General features: G+C 47.7%; 1 protein-coding gene across 3 annotated transcripts in view; it reads left to right on the top strand.

The window, feature by feature from the left end:
* Positions 1-23,790, top strand: part of SEPTIN9 (septin 9) — a 262,067-nt gene that overhangs the window by 55,673 nt on the left and 182,604 nt on the right. Inside the window, exon 1 of one of the 3 annotated variants that reach the window (XM_048817771.2) lies at positions 982-1,045. The exons of 1 other annotated variant lie outside the window; for it this stretch is intronic. In XM_048817771.2, coding sequence (XP_048673728.1) covers positions 997-1,045 — 49 coding nt within the window. In that variant the 5' untranslated portion in view covers positions 982-996. Of the gene's footprint in view, positions 1-981; positions 1,046-9,284; positions 9,423-23,790 lie in introns of those variants that run through there. One more of the 3 variants, XM_048817772.2, reaches the window with a different exon arrangement.

The following is a 23,790-nucleotide window of genomic DNA, read 5'->3' as shown; positions in this document are numbered from 1 at the left end:
CCTGCTGGTCTGAATTTTTCCAGTTGAATTTCTTGTGCCTAAAAGCAGGCCTGATGATCTGAGAACTGCCCAGGCCTTCAAGATTCTGCCACTCTTAGCAAGCCCTGTAGTGTTGCCAATCCAGCCAGGCTTTTGCAGCATAGTTCCTATTTTAACAGGTGGGTCTCTTCTGCTAGCAGGACCTGAAAGACCACTGATGAGACCCAGAGGCTCCCTTAGGCCAGTGCAATGGCATCCTGCTATGTTATCCCATGGTGAAGTTTCTTTGTGGTGTTGCCTAGCAACACGATGATGGTCCTTGGAATGATGCGGTGCTACGAAGCAGTGAAATCCATCCTGCCGGGACAAACTGCTGGAAGTGGCCGTGCTGGCTAAAAGATGAGAGGGGTGGCACCCAGGAGCGCCCCTCTCAGGAGAGTACCCTATGCACTGTGTGGGAAGGAAAGTCCTTTCCCCAGAAAGCTGTTCTTGTACGAAGTGAGAAACCAAGATCTCACCAGGCTAGATCCTCAGCTGCTGTAAGTCAGGGTAGCTCTGTTGACCTCAGTGGAGCTACTTGGATTCACACCAGCTGAGGATCTGACCCACAGTGGCATCTGACTGTGTTGCATTCAGAAAACACCTATCATAGGTGTCTGGCTACCCACACTGTTATTGTAGGGCAAAAGCTAAGCGGCAAGCGCCGCTCCCTAGGACAGTCGTAGGTTCCATCTGGGCACGGCTGATCTGCTGGGTTGCAGAGGGAGGGAGTAAAGTTGCCAAGGAAGCCAAGGCCCTGGCTTATTAAGAAGGGCCTTTAATAATAGAGCTGGGTCCTTGAATTGTATTCAGAATGAACTGGGAGCCATGCAGTGTATGGAGCCCGGGTGCAATCAGTTGCTTTCCTTGCGTAAGAGGTAGGGTGATGCCCATTGCATAGGTTAGGTTAGTAGCTCTCATGTGGCCTTCGTTCTCCATCTTAGGTCAGAGCCATTGCAGTGACCTGACCTGGACGTGATGAGAGCACAGATCACAGTAGCAAGATCCTCATCCAGCAGAGGACCAGGTACAATCAAATGCAGGACCGTGCCTTGTCCCATCAGCCACTTGGAGGTGGGAGGGGGGAAGTGTCCCAGCCCTTTTGAGCAAGGTGCTGGGTTGGGTGGGTAGAGGAGATGGGGTGGTTCTGAGAAGACAGCCCCAGTTGGCTCTCAGGGCTGGGTGTGAGGAGGGGAAGCTGAGCAGAAATGAATTAGTAGAGTTCACACTGCTAAGGAATTGAAACCAGCTCCCACGAGGTCCTGAGTCTAGTTGTTCCGCCTCCCCTTTCATTCTGCGTTGCCAGCAGCTATTAAGACATCCGCACGTTAATTCTGAAGTGTGAGCAGAAAGGCTGGAGAGGATATGCTGGGGATTTCCTGCCCTTCGAAGGGAATCAGGCAGAGACTCAGCCAGGGTGGAAGAGAGTTCTAGCCAGCAGCTCTTCTTAAAGAGACACACATGCTGGTAGCAGCGGGAAGTGAAATCGAGTCCGGTTTGTGTGCGCATTAAATAAATGTTCCATACGGGCCTGGGGGCATGAAGCAATGGGCTGCTAATATTTAACAAGAGGCTGCCACTAAAATGTCCCCCGAGTAGCCAACGATAAGCCTGTGATCAGGGGTGCCTGTGATCTCAGGGCTGGGTAGCTAAGAGCTGAGGAAATGTACACACTTGTTTTCCTATTTCAAACAAATATGCTTTCTCCTGAAAATAAAAAGGGAGGGAAGTAACAGCACTTGGCAAACAAAGGTTTATAAAGAGCCATGTGCTGGGGATGTTTGTCATCCTGAGGCTATTGACAGGGCAGAGTAGCTTTCAGCCTGTATACCTGGAAGGGACAAGGGGCAGGGTGAATGTCAAGACCTAGGTGGGGTTCTCCTCCTCTCTCAGCGTATACCTGTATTTTAAATACATGGCACCTGGTGCAATCTGGTCTTCAGAAGCATTTTTAGGAGCCCAAGGGATACGTCATCTATGGCAGGCATGATTAAGCAACATCCAGAGAGGGGATGATTGTCCCGAATCCACCTTTCAGAGGAGTGGTAGAATTCCATTAAGGGCCTCCCCAACCTGCACATCACCAAATTATTCATGCGAGAAGGGGGTTCATGGAACAAATGCTCAGTGGATGCTGATCTAACGTGACGACTTGGTGGGCCAAATTCAGTCCAGACGTTAATGGGCCCAGCCCTGGTGTAAGGAAGTTGCACCTGATCACTCCATGCTTGAATCTGTATTGCTACAGCCAGACATCTTCCATTGCACATGGTGTGGCTCAAACACATTCATCTACAAACACCTTGCCTCCTGCCCTCACCGTCCTTTCACTGCCTCCCAGGCTACTAGTCAGAGAGTTTAAGGCCAGAAGGGGCCACTGGCTCACCTAGTCTGACCCCTGAACATCATAGGCCATCCACACCTCCTAGCACCCGCATGCTAAATGAGACCAAAGCAACACTGCCCCCACAGAGACTAGACTATTTGTGCCCCCACAATGATTAAGTGAAATATACCCAGAAAATCCCAGCAAGTGACCCACACCCACAGACTGCAGAGGAGGGTGAAAACCCCCTAAGGTCACTGCTAGTGTGACCTGGGGGAAAATTCCCATTCCCACATAGGGTGATCAGTTAGACCCTGAGATGTGAGCAAGAACCAGCCAGCCAAGTACCTGAGAGAGAAAATGTTCAGTGCCACCTCAGAGCCCTGGCCCTCTCCGTTTCAATGTCCTGTTTCCACCCATGGCCATCTCTGATGCTTCAGAGGAAGGAGAGAACAAACCAACAAAGCAAAAATGGGGGAAATCCCTTCCTGACCCCTGCAAGGTGACCAGCTGAAGCCCTGAAGCATGAGATTTTAGGAACATAAGACATAAACTGGAAGGGACCCCCAGGGCTGCCAAGCCCTGCCCCCTACCATCACAAGCAACCCCATCAGACAGTCCCACTCATAAATGTGCCCATTTCTCTCTTAAAACTAATTACATTGTTTTCCCCCACAACTCCTATTGGAAGATTGCTCCAGAACCTCACTCCTGTGATGGCTAGAAACCTTCTAATTTCCAGCCTGAATTTGTCCAACATTGTTCTTTATAGCTATTCACCCTCTCTGGTGATTACCCCACAAGGTATTCACGGAGAGCAATCACATCCCCTCTCAGCCAAGCCAAGCTCTTCCAGTCTCCTCTCATAAAATGGACCCTCTGTTCCCCTGATCTCCTAGTAGCTCTTCTCTGCACCCATTCCAGTTGGAATTCATATTTCTTGAACATGGATGACCAGACTGTACACAGTATTCCAACAAAGGTCTTACCAGTGCCTTGTACAATGACATTAATTCTCTCTCTCTCTCTACTGGAAATGCCTCGCCTAACGCATTTGCCTTTTTTCTCAGCCTCATCACACTGGTGCCTCCTCATCATCCTGCGACCGACCAACACACCCAGGTCTCTCTCCTCCCCTGTCACTTCCAACTGGTGGGCCCCCAGCTTAAAGCAGGAATTCTTATTAGACCCTAAGTGCGCTTCACACTGTTGAATTTCCTCCCGTTTCTGGTGCTCCAGTCTCCAAGGTACTATGGATGTCTGAGAAATAAAGTAACTAGCTGAATCCATTGCAGCCCAACCTAGGGGCCTGCAGTCTGTGCATTCGCATGCAACACTTCCCTTGCCAGCAGCCTGAGCGCTGGGGCAGGAGTGGGAGCTATATAATCTGGTTAGTGTTTTACGGGAAGAAGACGGAGAGAGGGAGAGTGGCAGCTCTGTGTGCCAGGGACTTTGTGTCACTTGCTGGTTTGGCACCTAGTGCAGTGGGGCTCTGGTGGCAGATTGGGGGCCATAGGTGCTGCTACAGTAGGAATAATGAAAGTGTCAGAAGGGATGGACTCTTGGGAGCCTCACTGGGGGAGAAGGGGATTGAAGCAAGCTGTCCCAACCAGGTGATTCTTGTGCTGACTCTAAAATCCATGCAACGCCAGTACAGCCCCTAATGACATGGGTTTACAGACTCCCCTCTCCCCAAAATGATGTAGATGCCCAAATCCCATTAATTTTAATGGGGATCCAAGCCACCTAGACAGCTTGGAAAAGCTCAGGCTGTAACCCATGGACTCGTCCCATATGAGCACCAGCTGAGCTAGAAAATAATTCTCTCCTTAACTGAAAGAAAGGAGGAACTCAGACCCTCTGTGGCAGGCACCCAGGTGTCATGGTGATGAGCATGCTAGGAAACCTAGAGAGCCAGACAGGAGGACCGGCTAATAGAATTTCTCCATGTCTCATCCCAAGGTTTTTGCTACCCACCCTGTGGTGGCCACCAAGTTGGTAATTAAAGAACCTATATGTACTGGGTCACCTCAATGTCCTGGCTAACAGTCCCCTGTCTCAGTGCAACGGGATCCAGCATCCAAAGCTGCGTGTGAGCTTTTGCTGGCCACATAATGACTGCTTTATTTGTCCGCAGAGTCGCTGCACTGCCAGCACCCATCTGGTTGCCTTGCAAAGTGCTCCAGGGTCTCTTGACTCGGGTGTGGAAGACACGCTATATATAAACCCCAAACTCTAGCTTCTAATTGGATTCTGTTTGTTTTCCTGCTTGTTGTTTCCTCCCTAACGCCCCATCGGAGAGAAATGCCTTGTGTTTGCAGCCTGTCGTAATTAGCAAACACACTGGTTGAAGGGGGAGGCTAAAGCACGGAAGCCACACGCTGTCTCCAACCTCTGCCTGGCTCAGCAAGCTCAAAGGAGGCTGGGAGATCAAGGTTCCTATTTGTTTAAGATTCCCAGCCCCAAATGTAACTGGAGGCTCTTTTTAAAATGGTCAACAGTTCTTCCCTAAAGGCTGTTCCTAATTTGCCCTCTCACACAGCTCTATTATTGGACCTCTGTAATGCCACCAACTGGGCCTTGTGACTTCACTTGTATTTTTTAACAAGGTTTTTTAATGTTTAAAAAAAGTCCAGGCACAAGAAAACCATCAGATAAACCTCTAGCGGAGTGGCCAATCCCTAATGTCCTAGGCCTCTCATGCACTTTGTCAGTGTCTCTCAAGGGGCAGACACAGCACCAGTATTAGGGCCTTCATCAAAGGCCAACACAATGCGACAGTCGCCGTTTCATTCTGGGATACTTCACCCTCCCTCCAGATTTTGTCTTTCATTAAATATTTGCAGAACAGCCAGTTTCTCACAAGGAGCAACAATTCCAAGGATGGTCCCTGTCCTACTGACATTGAAAAGTTCCAAATGTCAATTTTTTTCTCAAAAATAAGGGCCAGTTTTCATGGATTCAAAATGAGATGCAGAAGCTGTTAATTTTGAGACCCACATTTCATGTTCCGTACCGTGCACAGCCCTCATCGGAGTGGCTCCATTCAATGTCAGACGCACGTGACCTTCAATGCTCCTCTTTCCCTAGCGCTTTGCATCAGGACGACTGATTTTAAAGTGCCTATATATCCCTCAAATAACAGCATCAGTGAGAAGCCCCATCACCAGATCACGTTTTACTAACCTCTTCCCAAGAAATTATTGAAACAAACAGCAGCTACTGTATTAGGCCCTCCCTGCTTCAACAAACTGTTTACACACATGATTATCTTAAGGTTATGGATGAGTACAGCAGTTATTCAGCAAAGCATGTGCTTAAACATAAGCTCGTTCTTAAACGCATTGGGGTCTTAGGGACTTTCTTTCAGATGCTTCACTATTATGCAAAGGAGCAAAAACAAACAAGCAAGCAAAAGTCTACATTTTCACCAACAGGTCTTGTTAGCAATTACTATGTATTTTGTTTTACTTTATTTAGATTTATACAATTCCTACATCATAAAGCACCGATTGAGGACTCTCGGCCCCTTTGCCAGCTGCTTAAAATACAAATATGAATGCAACTAAAAGCAAACTCCATAAACTCTCCCAAACCAAGAAGGTAAAAAAAGCTGGAGCACTCAAATTCCAGCCCTTGGCACAGCTGCTCCTGCCCAACAGCCCTGAGTCACTAGATACATGCTATTTCCAATTCTAGGGGAGGGAAGGAAGAAAATCCTGCACATAGACCACCTGGCTAGTAGCTACTGGCTGCCTCCCATCTCCCGGCCTGTACCCACTGCAGCTAGCATGCAGTGAGAGACGATGTCTCAGGTTGGCAGGTCCAGAGCCATCCAGGTCTTGATGGGTTAAAACCCATATGCGCTAACATTTGTGCTGCCTTGCATCTCTCCTTCCTTCCCATTCATCTATTTCCTCTCTCAATATTTCCCCTTAACTCCTTCCTTTCCTCTGTGGCCTTCAATTGGCTTCCTGCATGGAGAGACTGTCAATGAAGGCTCCCTATGGGAGGCAATGGATTGGATTCTGTGCTGCATGTAGCTATGCGACACTTATGGCTTTTTACCCTTTTACATTTCAGACAGGAAGTACAGAGTTGCTCTTTGTGGATGGAGCCACATCACCTATTCTCCTCTAGACATTTGAGAGGCAACATACCCTTAATGAATAGAGCACTGGACAGGGATTCTGGAAGTTTGAGTTTTGTTCCTGGCTCTGCCACTGACCTGCTGGGTGACTGTCATGGATCCGTGCCTCAGTTTCCCCTTCTGTAAAATGGAGATAATATTGACTTCCTTTGTGAAGTGCTTTGAGATGCACTGGTGCAAAGTGCTGTAGAAAAGCTAGAGATGATTATTATTATATGAGCCGCAAAAATATCCAGAATTCTCATAGTGAAAGAATATGAGAAGGAATCTAATCCCTACCTCTTCAGGCATAAGTCAACTTCTAACTATTGGGGTCAGAAGGAAACTCTCCATGGGAATACATTATCCCATAACTGCTCCTACAGGGTTTCTTGCATCTCTCTCTGGAGCAGTTGGCACTGGCCATAGGGGCCAATGGTCTGATCCCCTGCAGTAATTCCTTTGCTCCCCTCTCTGGCTTTGGCAGCAACCAGATTCCATCATCGGACATGTTGGAAAATGTGTAGCTTTGGGGGATTTTTTAGTACTGCTGCCATAAACCAATGGATAGTAGATCCAACCCACAAAAACCAAGATACGTTTCTTGACAGCTCCCTTAATCCAATGATTCTTTCATGGAAAGTTTATTCATCCAGACAGATAATGGCTTAGGGACTGTCTTTTTTGTTCTGTGTTTGTACAGCGTCTAGCACAATAGGGTCCTAGTCCATGATCAGGTCTCCTAAGTGCCACTGCAATACAAATAATAATCATGAGGTAATCTTCTGTCATAGTCCACATTACTAAGGGGCACGCGCCTGATGCTAATGCAATACACATAATTTTCCATATAGATTGTACGCATTTTTGGGCAGGGACTGTCTTCATTATAGGTGCATGTACAGTGCCTAGCACAATTGGGCCCTGATCCCTGATCAGGGCGTCTGTGCTACTCTAGTAGAAATAATAATCCATATAAGAAGATTGCAGGATTGCCCCTCGGTGTGTGTGTCCCCCCCGATGCCTAGAATGTCTGTGGAGTCCGTGTGAAGCAATGGAAACAGCAAGGAGCCTGTCCAAGAGCTCTTTTTGTTTGGAATCTCACCACGCCGAAGCAGCACTGGGAGTCGTGGTCTGTTACCATCCTGTTTTTAAGTTCTCAGCCATGTTTGGCTTTTTGGTGCACCAGGCTTTACAAATGACACCCGTGCGACAGGTGAATAACAATAACGGCCTTCCATTCCTTGCCACCTAGTGGCAGTCCCTGCTTTCTCATTGCGGGGCCAGGCCTCTCTTGCATGCACACTGAAGGGGGGGGCGGGTGCCCTTACATCTGGGCTGTTGACTCACGGCCTGAGGAATTAGCAGAGTGTTCTCATTGCCCAGCTGATGAGTGACGTGTCGGCTGCTGGTACCCTGTGTGCTTCACCACTTAGTGCCATCCTCTGGATCTGCTGCAGTCACAGAGATGGTTCCTGGATCATTCAAGGCAGTGTGTCCCGTGGAAAGAACGGCTTGTGGCTTGGGTAGTGAGCAGTGTGACTGCTTCAGTAACAGAAGGTGCAAGCATAGCTCGCTCCCTACAGAGCCAGAAGGCTGTGGGTTCGAGTCCCATCAGGGGCTTGGCCTCATTCCCATGCTGAAGCCCCAGGCAGTATGTATTGAGCTGGTACAGGTGTTTGCTCATGGGGAGGTGTTTAACCAACATCTCTTCTGCCTGGGTTTGGCAGCTGTCCAGGTGGCGGTTTCCACAAAGAGGAGCCTCCAGCCCCAGAGTCCTTGCCAGCATTCCCCCTCCCTGCCCTCAACAGAAGCAGCTCTAATGTCCAGAGTGGCGCATGAGCTCCTAATGGCTGCTCCATTTACTCTGCACACTCAGTGCACTGCCAGCCCCTATCTCATCACTGTGCAGAAGGGAGTCCATGAAAGGTGCTTTCTGAAGCCCAGCTCTGTCCATTCGGGGATGACAGGGCAGCCCCTGACTCCTGTCACCACTGGGTTAGAAGGGGAGGTTTCACTATTGGTTTCTAGCTGGCTTCAGAAATCTCTTCTCTTATCGCTTGTGTAGCGAGGGGAGGGCCTGGCGTAGCCGGCTGTTCATGCGAAGGAGAAGCAGGGATTGCTTGCCAAGATTCAGCAGTAAACCTCTCCAGCAGGGCTCCGGTGGGAGACTAAACATGTGCAGCAGTCGGGTCCTTCCTGGTAGCAGGCAAACCGTGATGCTCTGCCTGAGGATGAAATCAGCCTTCATCGGCGGAATAGTTTATGCATGAATCGAAACTTCAGACTTGGCTGGGCGGGGGAACAAGCAGGATCTGAGTTCTTTAAAATGCTTTAGCCACTGAAGGAGGAGGGCTGGGGATAGAGGAAATAGCAACAAAATCAGACTGGGGAAGCCGGGAGAGATTTGGGAAGCTGGATGTGTTGCTCTGTTATTCCTAGGAGTCAAGTTGTGTAAGCCTCTCCTGGTGGATACTAAAAGGAGCCAGCCGCAGAGACGGCCGCAGTCTCCTGGATTCGTGCATGCTGCAGCTTTAAGACTGCTCTGGAGAACTTGGGCTTTGCCATCATCTACATGCTCTGGAGTATTTCGGGGGGTTGTTGAATTTGTGGGTCATGTACCCCCCCTCTTTTTTTTCTCTCTCCCTTTCTGCCTCAGTCTTTCTTTTCATTTCAAAGAGACAAAGCTACTTCAGTTTGGAGCACAAACATATGATCAGCACATGGAAATGTGGTAATTTGGATGCATTCATGATTGCAACAGATTGAAGAAATTAGACCAGACAAAGAGCTTTTTTTGGGAAGAGGAGGAGGAGGAGGAGGAGGAGGCAAGGAAAGGAGGGAGGGAGGGAGAGTGGGTGAAAGAAGGGGACACCACCGAAAAAAGGGACGGCGTGACACGCGGATGCTAAATATATCCCGTAGTAATGGAGAGGGACCGCATTTCAGGTAGGCTATTGATCGTTTTATCTCTGCTGTTCTATTACTCTCCCCTGCTCCCCCTTCACTTCCCCCAGAGTGTCTGCATGTTAAGAGAAGAACCAGCCAAGCTCTGCTTTGATTTCAATGGTCTCTTTTATTTATTTTTAATGTTCTGCTGCTTTTTTTTTTCAACCTCCTAAATTCTCCAGACAGACCATGTTTCCAACAGAAGCAGAGGAGGGTGTGGGAGAAAGAAACCGTTTTCTGGGTCTGGATTTCATTTGAGTCTCTCTCTCTCTCTCTCTCTCTCTTTTTTTTTTATATTTTCCAATCTGCCGCACCGAGTGAGGCAGATGAATGCTGAGACTGTTAGCTCAGGACTCGGAGTCAGGGAGAGAAAATATCCTGGCTCTTGACTTAAGGATGCCTTTAGATCCTGGAGGTTGGCTGCTTAGTTCATATGGCTGTGTGTTGTGGTTTAGCTCTCTCTGCATGCCAAAGCTTGTGTTAAAGACAATATCCTCCTCTCCACTAATGCTTGTATTGCTGTACAGAGACTTGGTCATAGGTCAGGAGTCTTCTTTTGCTAGGACAGGGCCTCCTGGCTGCATGTGTGTTCCCACATTGAGCTGGGGTTTGTTGTATAACCCTGGAAAAGGGGGTTGATTTCATGCAGTTGGCATGTCTTTGGCTTCAAGTTGCTGGTGAAGTGTGTGTATTGGGGCGGGGGGTGGGAATAGAAGGGCGACTAAACTGGATACATCCAACTCCTGTCCTTCCTTGCAAACCCCAACTAATGGCGCATGTCCGAGAGATTAATCCCAAAACTGCTGCCGATTGGTCAGAAGGCATCAGGTAACCGCGTCTCAGCAAGCAGCTTTGCAGCATTGCAGGACTTGATGCTGAGCAATGGCTAAGGCCTTGACAACTATTCATTATTAAAAGTCAGGGGTGGGGGTGGAGGAATGTTTGCCCTAGAAGCTTGAGCCCAGAGACTGAGGATAGGGCTGAGTCCATACAGAGCTCTGAGGGTCCCTAAGAAAAGACAGGAGGCCCTTCAGCAAAGGAATCCCAGTGCCTTTGGAAAGGCCAGGGGTGCAGGGGCTGCTGCTTTGAACGGCTGGGACTCTGCAGCCATTAACTCAGACTGTGGTTCCCTGCTTTTTCCCTGCTCCCCGCCCCTGCTGGCGGCCAGGGGGTATGCTGGGGTGGAGAGCAGATCGCTTCTTACCTGCTCTGGAGCCTGCATATTCTTCTGGCCACTCTGAGTTGGACTGGGTAAAGCAGCGACCGGGTGGGGTGAGGCAAGCAGCACCGCGCTACTGGGCATCAGGTTTGGAAAGAAAACCACAAGGACGAGGGGAAGCAGTCGAGCAAGGGTGGTGTGCAGCAGCCGTGAGGGAACGTCCATCCCATTCCTGGGCCAAATGGGGCCACGTAGGTCCACCGTGCAGCCACCCAGCATTGCTCCCTGCAATCAGGGGCTGAGGAGACCCATAGAGGCCATCAGGCTGAGAGTGGGGGTCTGTGGGGCTCCGCAGTTGGAGACCTTGAGGCATCTGTAACGCCTCTGCTGTCTGTCTGGACACTAGTCTGTGCCATTAAGTACCACAGGGGAGGCCTTTCTTTACTCCAGCCAGGTGTGTGACAGTGCTCGACAGAGGGAGCGCAGCCCTGACGGAGCACAGACCCGGCTGCAATTGACTAAGGGCCTGATCCGGGTAGGTGCTGGGCACCCGCAACTCCTGCCATTGCTGTCAATGGGAATTGAGAGCGCTCACAGCTTGAGACTGGCCTGCGGGAGCGTTCTCTCCCTCCCAGCCCTTGTCCAATAAGGGCAGCTCGGATGACGTGTGCGCTCCTTCTCTCTTGCCCTCCTTCTCTCTTGCCGTCTCTTCCCCACGTTCCCTCCTTTGCTTTGAGTCACTTCAAAGCATTCCTGGGAGCTGCCCTTGACCCAAAGGATGGAGCATGTGCGTGTCAGTAATACCAGTGCTCAGAGGTGGATAACCCGCTATCACTGCAGCACAGGCCTTGGCCAGGCAGAGGGTAAACCACAGAGGGACTGGGGCAAGGTCTGCAGAACAGAGCCAGTCGGACCCAGCACCGAACCGATCTTTTAAATCTGCTGCTGCTTTCCTTTTGCGTTGATGTTTTCCCAGGACAAGGGGGCCTGACAAACAGGAGTGCTGGCAAGAAACTGGACTTAAATTTCTGGCCCCAGTCACATGATCTGGGGCTCTCTAGTCAAGAGAGGTGCCAGATCTCCGCTCCCCAGAGTCCCTGCTCATTTTGGGAACTGCTCGATTCAACACACTTCATGCAACCTAAATGCAATAGCTAACTGCAGCAAAGAGCCCACCTAAGTCTGGGTGGGATACCACCTATCCACTCTCGTCCTTGGTACCCCATGTGCAATGGAGCCAAGGGCAGGAAGGACCCTGGTACAGTAGTCCACAGATGCAGCAGCTCTAGCTAACCTCCAGTAGCCTGGCACCTTCCTAAGGGTCACTAGCAAAGTATGCAAACGGTCAGGTCTGCTGATGACTTAGCTTGGGTGTGCTAGCGAGGCCTGCTGGAGTCTGATGAGAGTATGCAGATTTCAGTTCTCTTGATTTAGCTGTGTCACGCAGTTGGCAGGGAAGCCAGGCAACAGAGCCCTCCAATTAAATCCTCATCCTGCATGTGGATGACAAATAGTTGTGGTATGTGATATGCGCTAAACAAGGGTCGTAGCTGTTTGTCTCTTAACTCAGGGGCACAGAGGCTGGTTTGCACACACAGCTCAGACTTGGGAGTGTTTCACTGGGGACGCAATACCCAGTACTCTGCTCTTGCTCCTCATGCTCGCTCTGTTCTAGAGGCCTAAGATGTCAGCAGTCTGTGCCGGGGAGGAAAGAGTGCACTGCAGAGTCGCCAGGCAATGAAGCTCTGTCCAAGATTGGAGAAAGAAAGGGACATGACTAGAAGCAGTTTTTGAATGACTCATCCTTTCAAAACCCCCTTCTCAGCAGCAGCGTGGGAGAGGGAAATGCAGGAGGGTTATGGGTATATGTAGACCCTGAGGAAAGAGTTAAAATCCAATGACATAAATTTGTTTATAGTAAACAGTATTTAAAAGCTGCTGTTCAGGGAGGGATTTCATATGTGCTGGATAACCACTTTAGAGACACAGTAAAGTAAGGGTTAAAGGGAACATAGGAAAATCTTGTTAAGTGAGGTTCTGGTCAGTTCAGATTATGTTGTTAGGTTTCCAGGTTTATTCTCCAGCATTGACTTCTGGGCAAATCGGCTCGGTTTGCCTGCCAGCAGACTGAGTTGTGCCTGGTACCTGGCAATCCGGCTGCAATCTGTGGATCCGATTCTTACTCGGGGTCTGACTCTGGTCTCATGTACACCAGAGTCACTCTATCGATGTTACCCCTGATGCACACCAGCAGGGCTGATGGAGGGGGGCAGTTTTACTGGGGCCCTATGCTCGGGGAGGGGGTGGGGGGCAAAAGGTTTGTAATATCTGGGTAAATAAAATTAAATGGAGGGGGTGCAGCCCCAGCTAACATGATTGTACCAGGGCCCCAAATTTCTCTCAATGGGCCTGCATACCAGTGAACAGGGGAGGAGAATCGGGCCCACCAGTTTTGCCTGAGTCACAGTCTCATAGTCTGGCTGGTCGTGCTTCAGCCATCATGACAGGAGTTGGCAGTTCAGCGGCTGGTGTCCCAGGCAGAGGAGAAAGCATCCTGCTCTCTCACAGCTCTGCTGGCTCTGCAGTGTTGGCAGCAGGAAAGAAAAAACCCTGGTTTTGGTGAATCAACAAAACATGACTCAGATGGAGAACAGATCCACGCGGTGCTAGGCGGCCACTTTTCCAAGGCACTCTTCTGGCCAGAAACATGTTTTTAATTAATATTCCACCACTGGAGCTTCACAATGAGGAAATAAAAACTCCCTGTCTGAATTCTCCGTGTGAAGGGGCCTCAGCATGACTGAGAATCAAGCCTCTTCTCTTCCGTAAGAGTGCTGTGTTCCTGCAGCTACTGCAAATAAGCATTCCTGAATCCTACAGGCGCTCCCCACACAGGGAGAGCACAGGCCTTGCCACGTCAAGGCAGATCAACAGCTTCCCTAATTGGCTCTCCTGTCTCTGACAGTGGCCAATGCCCGATGCTCCAGATGAAGGTGTCAATCTCTGTAAAACACCTAGTTCTGCGCTTGGTGATCCTTGAAGTGTGAGGCTATGATAGTCCTTGTCGATTTTATTGTAGCTAGTTTAACTACAGAGACATATTTAGATCATGGTCCTTTAAAATTTTCTGGTCTCTCTAGGTTCTTAGATTGCACCTATCACCATAATATCTGAGCACCCTCAGTAGTGCAGTAAGCAACATGACTAAAGTCTGTCATGTTTGTTCTCTCATCCGCTCCTCAGGGGAGAAGTGTGTGCAGGGAAGTGTCTTGTTTTGGATTCGTTTTAGATACCTTATAAATGGTGCTCTATGTTTATGTTAGAGAAGGCCTTGTACTTGGAGCGGGAGGCGGTGAGCTTTGTGATGGTCCTTAATTCCTGTGGGAGTTCATTCCACAATCTTGGGCCTGTCTCCTGTCCTGCTTTACGTTGTCCCAGGCAGGGACAGTCTTTCTATGTTTATACAGGTAAAGCACCCTGCGGCCTCAATCCTGATGAATGCCTTTGGGCATCAGTAGAATAGACTGTTGTAATAGAAATGGTTATTAATAATAATATGACTATTTAGCCTCATTAAACTGTCTGCCTCAGTAAAATCACCTGGCGTTGAGTTTCACAAGTTATGCTGTGGTGCATTAAAACACACAGAGCTGCTTTTTTGTTATCAGATATCTTTATTCTTGTGTTCGGTAAAAGGGCTGCAAAGCTACACCCATCTGGTGTTCTCTAGCCCCTTGTTTATTAATTCATATCCCTCTCTCCTCTTCCTCTAATCCTTTCCAAATGGTCTTGGGGAGGCTAGATAGCAGCAGGTTTGTTCCTGGTAGTGTTCCTTTCTTTCTCTAAGAGATGGACATCTTGGTTCATCCAGATTCTCCTGTTATAAAGGGCCAAGCCAGTTCTTATCTGCAGCCTCAGTTGAGACGTTAATTGCAGAAGAGGCAAAAGTTTCCATCAGGTTTTATTAAAAGGAAAGGAAAGACAGAGAGAAGTTGAAGGGGTAGGAATTGTGTTTTTATTGAGACGTGTGGGGTGGTGGAGCAGATAAACGTAGCTTTTATGGAGGATCTAGTACCCCAGATGAATGATCAGTTGCACTTTTATACTAAGGTTCCATATAGAAATGGTTTATAAACAGTTAATAAATGATTCATAGATGTTATAAGCATGTTACAGACATGAGAGGCTTGTGTTGCAGATAGTCTTAGAAGGGGCTGTAGATGATTATAAGTAACCTAGTGAATTCTCTAACAATTGATTAGCCATTTATTACACACCTGTTAATTATTTATTAACCCTGTATAAACAATTTATAAATGGAAGCTTACAGTAAAGTGTGACAACTGAACAGCCAGCGGCAGCCCGAACAGCACCTGTTTGCAGTGTGTGTGGTTATCAGCAGCTGTATAATCAGTAGGGTGTCTAAGGACCAATTTCAGTGATAATCAGTTCTGCTTTGGCAGTGCCCACCCCTCCTGGGGCTTAGAGTCTACGGGGAGTGACTGAGGTAGTGAGCCCACCTGAGCCCCAGGGTATAGGGGGAGAGATTGGTAGGGATCACAGTATCCCTCCATGCTTGTAAATGGGATTTCCATAAACGTGTGTAGCTCTGAATGGAGGTGGCCTGATTCTGATCTCACTCCAGCAGTGTTTACCCCTGGCTAACTCCACTGGCTTCCCCTGCAGTTAGTCTTGATTAATGGTGGTGAGGCAGCAGAATCAGACCCAGGTGTAAACTTTGAATGTCCGAATTGTGTCTAGCATTTTCCTACCCAGTGGCTTCCACAGCGGCACAGGCTCCCCTTTTCTATTCCCTCAGTGCTATCGCCCGTCAGCCACCCTCTACAGCAGAGATTTTCAAACTGTGGGGCATGTTGCCCTGGTGGGGTGCATGACATGGTTAACTGGGGGCATGAGGACTGGCCAGTGCTGGGGAGAGCCCTGTGTTAAAAACTGAGGGGAAAAAAGAAAAAAACCTGGTATGGGGATGGCCGGGCCAAACCTGAGGTTCTGCTCCCTACATCCCTGGCACTGTTGCCTATCAGATGGGCATTTTTCTTTCTGCCTTTTGTGCTGCTTTCCACAGTATGTACACTGAGCCATGATGTCTGCATTCTCAGTCAGTCTGCCTTTGTCCTACTTCCTGGGTTGCTTTGGCTTGAACCTGAGTACTTGTTCTGCGCTAGGGGCTGTCATTGCTTTGATCCTTTCTATGGACAGTTCAGCTGTGCTTGCTATTTGGAGGCATTTCTCTAGGGTTAGATCTGTTTCTTTCAGCAGTCTCTCCTGTAAACTAGAATTGTGAGTCCTACAAGCAATCCTGTCTTTAATTAGGGAGTCATTCATGTTTGCAAAGTTACATGTGGATGTCTGAGTTCTCCACTCTGTAATATAAATATCTAATCCCTCTTCGGTTTCTTGGTTTTGGATTAAAAAAAAAACAGTCTCATTCTGTCTGGTCTCACAGCACTTATCAAACACCTCTACCAGCTCTTCCAGTGTTTCAGGCATTATTCGTTGCAGCAATGTCTCTCTCGCTTCTTTTTTCCCATTGAGCAGTAAAAAAGCTATTCTTTCATTTCCTCATCTTTATCCCCCCAGATCTATGTAGAGACTCAGTTCTTGCTTCTACTGTTTCTCTGCTTGTGCAAGGCTTTTTGTCTAGAAACCCAGCTTTCCTGGTGATCTGAGTCCCTCCATGCTGCCTGTTTGTGCTGTTTGTGTGTACTACTTTGTTTTCCTGTCAATCACACTCTGTTTCTTGACATGAGTCTCACTAGACTGACCACTGCCACCATGTTTCATGTACCTCATGCTGGGTAATAACTGAGAAGATAACATTGCTTGTAAAACTTTACTGTCTCTTTACTAAGAGATTTAAAGAGATGCTGCAATTGCAGCTAGCATTCTAGTCATGTGCACACAGGCTGACGTTCTGGCACCTCCTGAAACCTGTGCTCCTCCCTCCAAGTTCCATGCAGGTTGCTACAATAGTGCGATGCCATTCCTAGAAATGGTGCCTTCTAGAGGCTGTGCAGCCAGGAGTGAGCTCTGAGAACAGCTGCTTGGGGGACCCCTGAAAAGAAAAAAAATGTGGCCACCAGGTAGGAGTGTGAGGAGAAAACTATCTCCTCCAGAAGCCAACAGATTGGTTCCTTTGTTATCAAGAGCCTGATTTGACCTCGGTTCAATCATGTGCGAGGGATTCTCTTCATTTCTTTTTAAAGGAATGCTGCCAGGTTTAAAATCCATCATTAAAAAAAGAGAAACTCATCTATTCTACAAGTAAGATTAGATTATTAAAATGGAAAAAAATTGAGCAATCTAGCTAATTTTCCTCTATGCCACTTCGTATTTCTCCTCCTCCCTGCCTGTGCAATGAACATGCTGCAGACAGGATAGCCTGCTTCACTTTCCAAATTAGGGGCAGATTTTCAAACAAATAATCCTCAGCACCCAATGTGACAATCTAGCCACTTATTTTGTTGCCCAAATGGGAGCTGAGTTCTCTGACATTCTGGTCCTGGCTGGGGTGCTGAGCACTTGGAATTCAGCCCATTGGCTACTCTGCAGGCTAGCAGCAAATTAGAGGCAACCTCCAGCACCAAACCTGTACTTTGGAAAGAGACAGGGACAATATGGGATTCCCACCTCCTGTTCAATGATGATAGCTTTTTACTAGACCTGTTTTTATCTCATCCCAAGAGCTGGAGTTTGAAAGGATAAGAAGGTCCATATTGGTCCCAGCCCTAAGAGTGCAGGGTTTTTTATCTAGTGTTTTTCATGGGTGCCAGCCTATACCTGCAGGTGGCTTGTTTTATATGAACTGATCTTTGGACCTTGTTACTTCAGAGTCAAAAATGTGAAGGGAAACTAAACCCACAATAGAGCATGGGGTTATGTCCCTGGCCATCTTGGCTAATAGCTGTTAATAGACCCATCCTCCATGAACTTATCCAGTTCTTTTTTGAACCCAGTTATTGTTTTAGCCTTCACAACATCCCCTGTCAACCAGTTTCACAGGTTGATTGTGCATTTTGTGAAGAAGTATTTCCCTTCATTTGTTTTAAACCTGCTGCCTCTTAATTTCATTGGGTGATTCACGGTTTTGTGTTATGTGAAGGGGTAAATAATACTTCCTTATTTACTTTCTCCACACCAGTCATGATTTCCTGTCTTTTAAGCAGGTACTGATCCATGAGAGGACCTTCCCTCTTATCCCAGGACTCTTTACTTTTCTGAAAAGCCTTGCAGAGGAACCTTGCCAAAGGCTTTTTGAAAGTCCAAATACACTATATCCATTGGGTCAATCTTGTCTACATGCATGTTGACCTCCTCAAAGAATTCTAATAGATTGGTGAGGCAAGATTTCCATTTGCGAAAGCTGTGCTGACTCTTCCCTAACGTATTGTGCTCGTCTTTGTGTCTGATAATTCTGTTCTTTACTATAGTTTCAACCAATTCGCCTGGTACTGAAGTTAGGCTTACTGCCTTGTAATTGCCAGGATAGCCTTTGGAGCTTTTTAAAAAATCAGTCAAATTAGCTATCCACTAGTCATTTGGTACAGAGTCTGAATTAAGTGATAGGCTACATACTTTGGTTACTAGTTCTGTAAGTTCATATTTGAGTTCCTTCAGAACTCTTGGGTGAATACCATCTGGTCCTGATGACTTATTACTGTTTAATTTATCACTTTATTCCAAAACCTCCTCTATTGAAACCTAGTGGCTAGTTCCTCAGATTTGTCACCTAAAAAGAATGGCCTAGGTGTGGGAATCTCCCTCACATCCTCAGCCATGAAGACCATTGCAAAGAATTCATTTAACTTCTCTGCAACAGCCCTGTCTTCTTTAAGTGCTCCTTTAGCATCTCGATTGTCTAGTGGTCCCACTGATTGTTTGGCAGGCTTCCTGCTTTGGATAGGCTTTAAAAATTTGCTGTTTGTTTTTGTGTCTTGTGTTAGCTGGTCTTCAAATTCTTGTTTGACCTGCCTAATTATACTTTTACACTTGACTTGCCTGAGTTTATGCTCCTTTCTGTTTCCCTCAGTAGGATTTGACTTCCAGTTTTTAAAGGATGTTTTTTTGTCTTTAACCACCTCTTTTATTCTGTTGTTTAGGCATGGTGGGGGGAGGGGAGAGGTTTGGTCCTCTTACTGTTTTTTTTTAATTTGGGGTACACATATAGTTTGAGCCTCTATTAAGGTGTTTTTAAAAAGTTTCATGTAGCTTGCAGGCATTTCACTCTTGTGAATGTTCCTTTCAATTTCCGTTTAACTAGCCACCTCATTTTTGTGTAGTTCCCCTTTTTGAAGTTAAATGCTATTGTGGTGGTTTGTTTTTTGTTTTTGTTTTTTTATATTCCCGCCCTATAAGCATGTTAAATGTAATTACAGTATGGTCATTATTACCAAGCAATTCAGCTATATTCATCTCTTGAAGCAGATCCTGTGCACCACTCAGATCGGAGGAAAGATACATTGTGAGTACGGCTCTGTACTGAGATTCACCAGATCTGGAGTCACTTCCTGGCTCTTCCACAGAATTCCTCTGTGATCTTGGTCAAGACACTTACTCTCTGTGCCTCAGTTCCATTTCTGTAAAATGGGGACAATGCTAGCCTTCACCCACCTTTTTGTCTGGCTGGTTTATTCATAGATTGTGAGCTCCTGACTCTATTGTGTATATGGACGTACACATGTCTAGCACATCTGTGTTGTGATTTCTAGGTGCAACTGTAATATAATTTACAATAATAAAGTACTTCATGATTCTCCTCTCACATGGGGGATCAAGTAGAATCAAGTCTCCAGTTGTCAGTTTTCCCATCACCACCTCACACAGCCTTGAATCAGCACTTCAGTGCATTTCCAGTTTTCAGATTCCCTTTCACAGTGATTGATCATGCTGCATGGCTGAGACTCAGACATTGCTGGGGATGAAGGGAAGAAGTATCTCATGCAAGTCAAAATGTTTCCAAGTTCCAGAGTCTAGCATACCAAGATGCTGAGTATTTAAAAGCAAGTACATAGTTGGGGAAAGTATGTCTGAATCAACACGTCTTCTGTAGTCTTAGCAATCCCAGAAGCACAATGTCTGTGTGTCCTGTTGGCTTCTCCACTAGGTACTTGCAGCTGTAGCTAATACTGTAGGTATGCAGTAATGCATTAAAGAGAGCAGCAATACCTCCTGCTATAAATCCTAGTATCAGGTTATGTAGCCTACATAGAAGGGACCTGCTTTCAACCATACCTTCTCTGGCTGGTATTAAAAGAGGAAGGATAGCCCAGTGGTTAGGGAGTAGCCTCGTGTCACAAGTCCCAGGTTCAATTCCTTGCTCTGCCATAGACTTCTTGTGCGACCTTGGGCAAGTCACTTAGTCTCTCTGTACCACAGTTCTCCACCTGAACAATGGGGATAATAGTCTGTCTGTGCTTGGATGGAAGGCCATGAAGGAAACTCAGGAGCTCCAGGCAATAAGATGAGTGAGTCAGTAGGCAGTGCCCCTCCCTTCACATCACTTTCCCCAGCGATGAGTTTCATGACAGTGACGCTCTGACTGCTTCTGGTTACCAAAGATCCTACAGCATTTGTTTGCGAGAGCAGCACAGCCTTATGAAATATCAATCTGGGTAACGAATTTCCCTTGCAGTTGGAATGGGATATTGCACTCCTTCTTACCACTCCTAAACCAAGGGGCATCATTATTATTTCTTTATTTATTTGTATTGCAGTAGTGCCTGTGAGTCTCCATCCTGCACTGGAGCTCCATTGTGCTACAAACACACAGTCCTTAATGTTGTTTCTGTTGTTAAACACGGGCCATTTTCCACCCCCGGCGTGGCTGCCGTGTGAGTGGCTGGCCAAGAAATCCCTGTATATCAAGTTCACCAAGCCCTTTGAGATCATTAAAGCTATGAGATGCTCTAAGAGCTGTGCAAACGTCCACTTGCCCTGGCCTGGGGAGATTATATGTAATTTGACAGGTGAGTACAATATCATTAGCTTTTACATCATTACACGATAAAAGGGCCAACAAGTAGATTTTGTGGCTGGTAAATGGCCATGGCAGATTCCCTACGCTTTTAAAAATCTGTGTTGTAAGATCCTTACTAATTAACTGATTACATCATCACCAGGTCTGATGGGCTAAATAAATACTTCTTGGAGCAAACTGGAGGTTATGTGGTAATTAGTTTGGGGCCTAACAAGCATGATTACTCACTCAGCTATACCCAGCTCCATAGGGTTCACAGGAAAAGCCCCATCAGGGGCCAAACCCAGCCATGGGGCAGGCTCAGGGGTCACGGTTCGTATCCAAGGACTGGTTGGAGGTTTATGCCTTGGCACAGTGTAGAAAAGGTTTTACAGGACCGTCTTCTTTGCTGTCTGGTACAGCGGCCCCCAAAGTGGCCCAGTAGAACTACTAGGGTCTGTTACGACACACTGTGGGCAACGGCAAACCACTCAGGTTTGAAATGGTCTGCGCCATGCATGCCATTCTCTTATCCAGGCCTATCCAAGCCAGATTTCAGAGGTGCCTCTTCTTTTTCCACGTGTGCCATTCTTGGTTTAAAGGCAAGACTGGGTGTGAGTTACATGGGAATGTCCTCCCCGTAAAGCAGCCAGGGCCCAGTGAGTGCAGAAAGCGCCGTTGGGAGGAATAGGCACTGCTGTAGGGAGAAGCTTAGGCCCAAACATGCAAGAATGGCGTCTGATTTGGGCTGTCCTGCTGGAGATACCTTGGGTCTCATTTGTAAGGGCTTGAGCACCAGCAGATCCCACAGGCTTCTGAAGATCAACCCAAGGCGCCTCAGACGGGCACCCAAAAACTGAAACCGCTGTTCAAGTGATCCCCTGCTAGAGGGACCTCCAGCACAATTCCCCACCCACATACTCTTTCCCCTTTTCTCCCTCAGATCCTCTGGGCCTGGTTTGCAGGCTCCTTGGGCCAGCAGCTCTGCCCATTACTGGCCACCCATCCTCCACTCTCCAGTCCTTGTCAGCTGCGGGTGACTCTCTCACTTTGGGGAGAGAAAAGGACGTGTGTTATTTATTAGTTTCAGATGCTTTTCTTTCCAGGGCTTTTTCTTAGGGCTGCATGTTTCAAGCCCTGAGTCACAAATGTGTAATGGTGGTTTGGGGGCTGTATACAAACCCTCTACTAACAGGTCAGTGAGTCTAACCGGGGAGGATTGCCACGGGGCACATGGTCGGTAGGTGCTGTGCTTTGTACAGGCTTTTTATCCTTTCTGGTGGGGAGGAGTGTCTGGCTCCCGCTGACCTACATGACACAAAATGATTCATGCCCCTGAGCAACATAGTTAAGCCAGCCTGTAGCCGTTTAAGTGTAGACGTAGCCTAAATTAACATTTGTGTGCGTGCAGCTGTGTGTTTAGGTCGCTCTGCAGAAACAGAAATGAAAGGGTTAAGCTCCCATGGGCTCAGGTGGATGTTTTTCCTTCAGAGAATGCCTGTGACGCTAGCATGCTTTGAGTAAGGATCCGGACCCAGATCTTAGCTTTGTGGCTAGGGCCCATTTCTACTCTAGTCTCAATCTGAGAGAAGTGGCTGCATCCAGCATCCTACTCAGGAGGACTCCCCTTGCAGACAGACCAAGGTAGCATGTTCTACTGGTTAATGACCTGGACTGAGGCTCAAACCAGGGTTTTATTCCTGCCACTGCCCTGCTGCCTGAGCAAGTCACTTCATCCCCCTGTTTCTCCATCTACAAGGTGTTACCTCACGCTTCAGGCCTAAGCCCATCTCTGTTAACGTACATCTACACTTACAGCTGCCCGTAGAGTACAGACACTGCACACCAAAGTAGCACGGGTATAAACAGCAGTGTAGATGGTGAGGCTCTGCGTGGGTGAGTAGAAAAGAGTAGAGTGCCTGAACCCCCACGGCATGTACCCTACACAGTTCTCTACACACTCAAGCCATGCTTCCCACAGCTGTTTATACTGCTGTTTATATCAGTGAAATGTCCCACGGCCGGAGCCTTTCCCTGCTGCATGCAACATCACGCCACAGTGATAAGTGTGGACGCAGGCTGCCTTTCACTGCGGCGTGTAGCTCCACATTCCCTGCATGCTGCCAGAAGTGTAGACAAGGCCTTAGAGACCAGAATGGGGCCTGCACTTGCTTCTTCTGGGGTTCTTACATGTTGCTCTGAAGCATTGGGTGCTGCCAGAGACTGGATAGCTTGGGTCTATCCAGTATGGGAATTCCTCTGTAAAGTGCTTTTGAGATTTTCTAATTTAAGAAGGCCTATATAAATACAGAGCATTATTATGGTGGTGGTTTGTATTATCTATTGTCTAACCCAGAAGAGATCTTTAACTTGGAATTTCATCCATATGAACAGGCAAGAATAGATTTTGCAGTTAATGCTAATACTTTAATAATACTCTAAATTCTTTAGGGCTGGGATTTTGTGTGATAGAGGTGTGTACAGAACCTAGCACAATGGGGCCGTAGGCACTACTGCAATCCAGAGCATATTAATTACAACCCTCACTCACCACGCTGGTCTCCAAAGGGTCCCACTTGCTTGGCAAGCTGCCAAAACAAAAGGCAAGAAGAGGGCACTGTGGCAGAGGGGAGTCTGGCAGAAAACTGGGGAGAGAGACTGTCAGAGCACAGGTTTCAGAGCGGTAGCCATGTTAGTCTGTATCAGCAAAAACAACAAGGAGTCCTCATTGTCAGAGGACAGTAGGTTGTGGACATGCAATTGCAATGCAAGGATGTTCTAGCATGTTGGCCAGGAGCTGGGTGGCCAGGAGCTGGGACGTAGCTGCAATGTAATCTCTGTCCTAGCCATGCTTCCTTCCCACGGCTGTCTGTGGAATGAAGAACAAAGCAGAGAGTGAAATAGTTTTTCTTGAGGCTTGCAGGTCTGAGAGTCCCAGGTGACTATTCCCGGTTAACATCTCCCTTTGCCAGCTGTCCCACAGACTGCGGAGAGGGTGTATCTGTGTTGGTGCCGATGATTCCCGCACATCAGCCATGTCTTGCTCTCTGTTTCTACAGGATAGGCAGGGGGGAGGGAAGTAGCTGCAGAGGGAGCTGTTGGAAGGCATTGCCCTGTGGCAGAACATTGGCATGTTCAATCTGTGCAGCACCTGGACAAGACCACTCATTTGCAGGAGTCAGGGTGCTCTGGGTTTCCTTTGAATCCAGCGTTACTATTTAGGTTTTGTTGTG

Source organism: Caretta caretta, chromosome 14 (genome assembly GCF_965140235.1).
Source record: "Caretta caretta isolate rCarCar2 chromosome 14, rCarCar1.hap1, whole genome shotgun sequence".
NCBI classification, from domain to species: Eukaryota; Metazoa; Chordata; order Testudines; family Cheloniidae; genus Caretta; species Caretta caretta.
The sequence above is the reverse complement of the archived record's forward strand: the minus strand, read 5'-3'. Positions and strand labels throughout refer to the sequence as shown.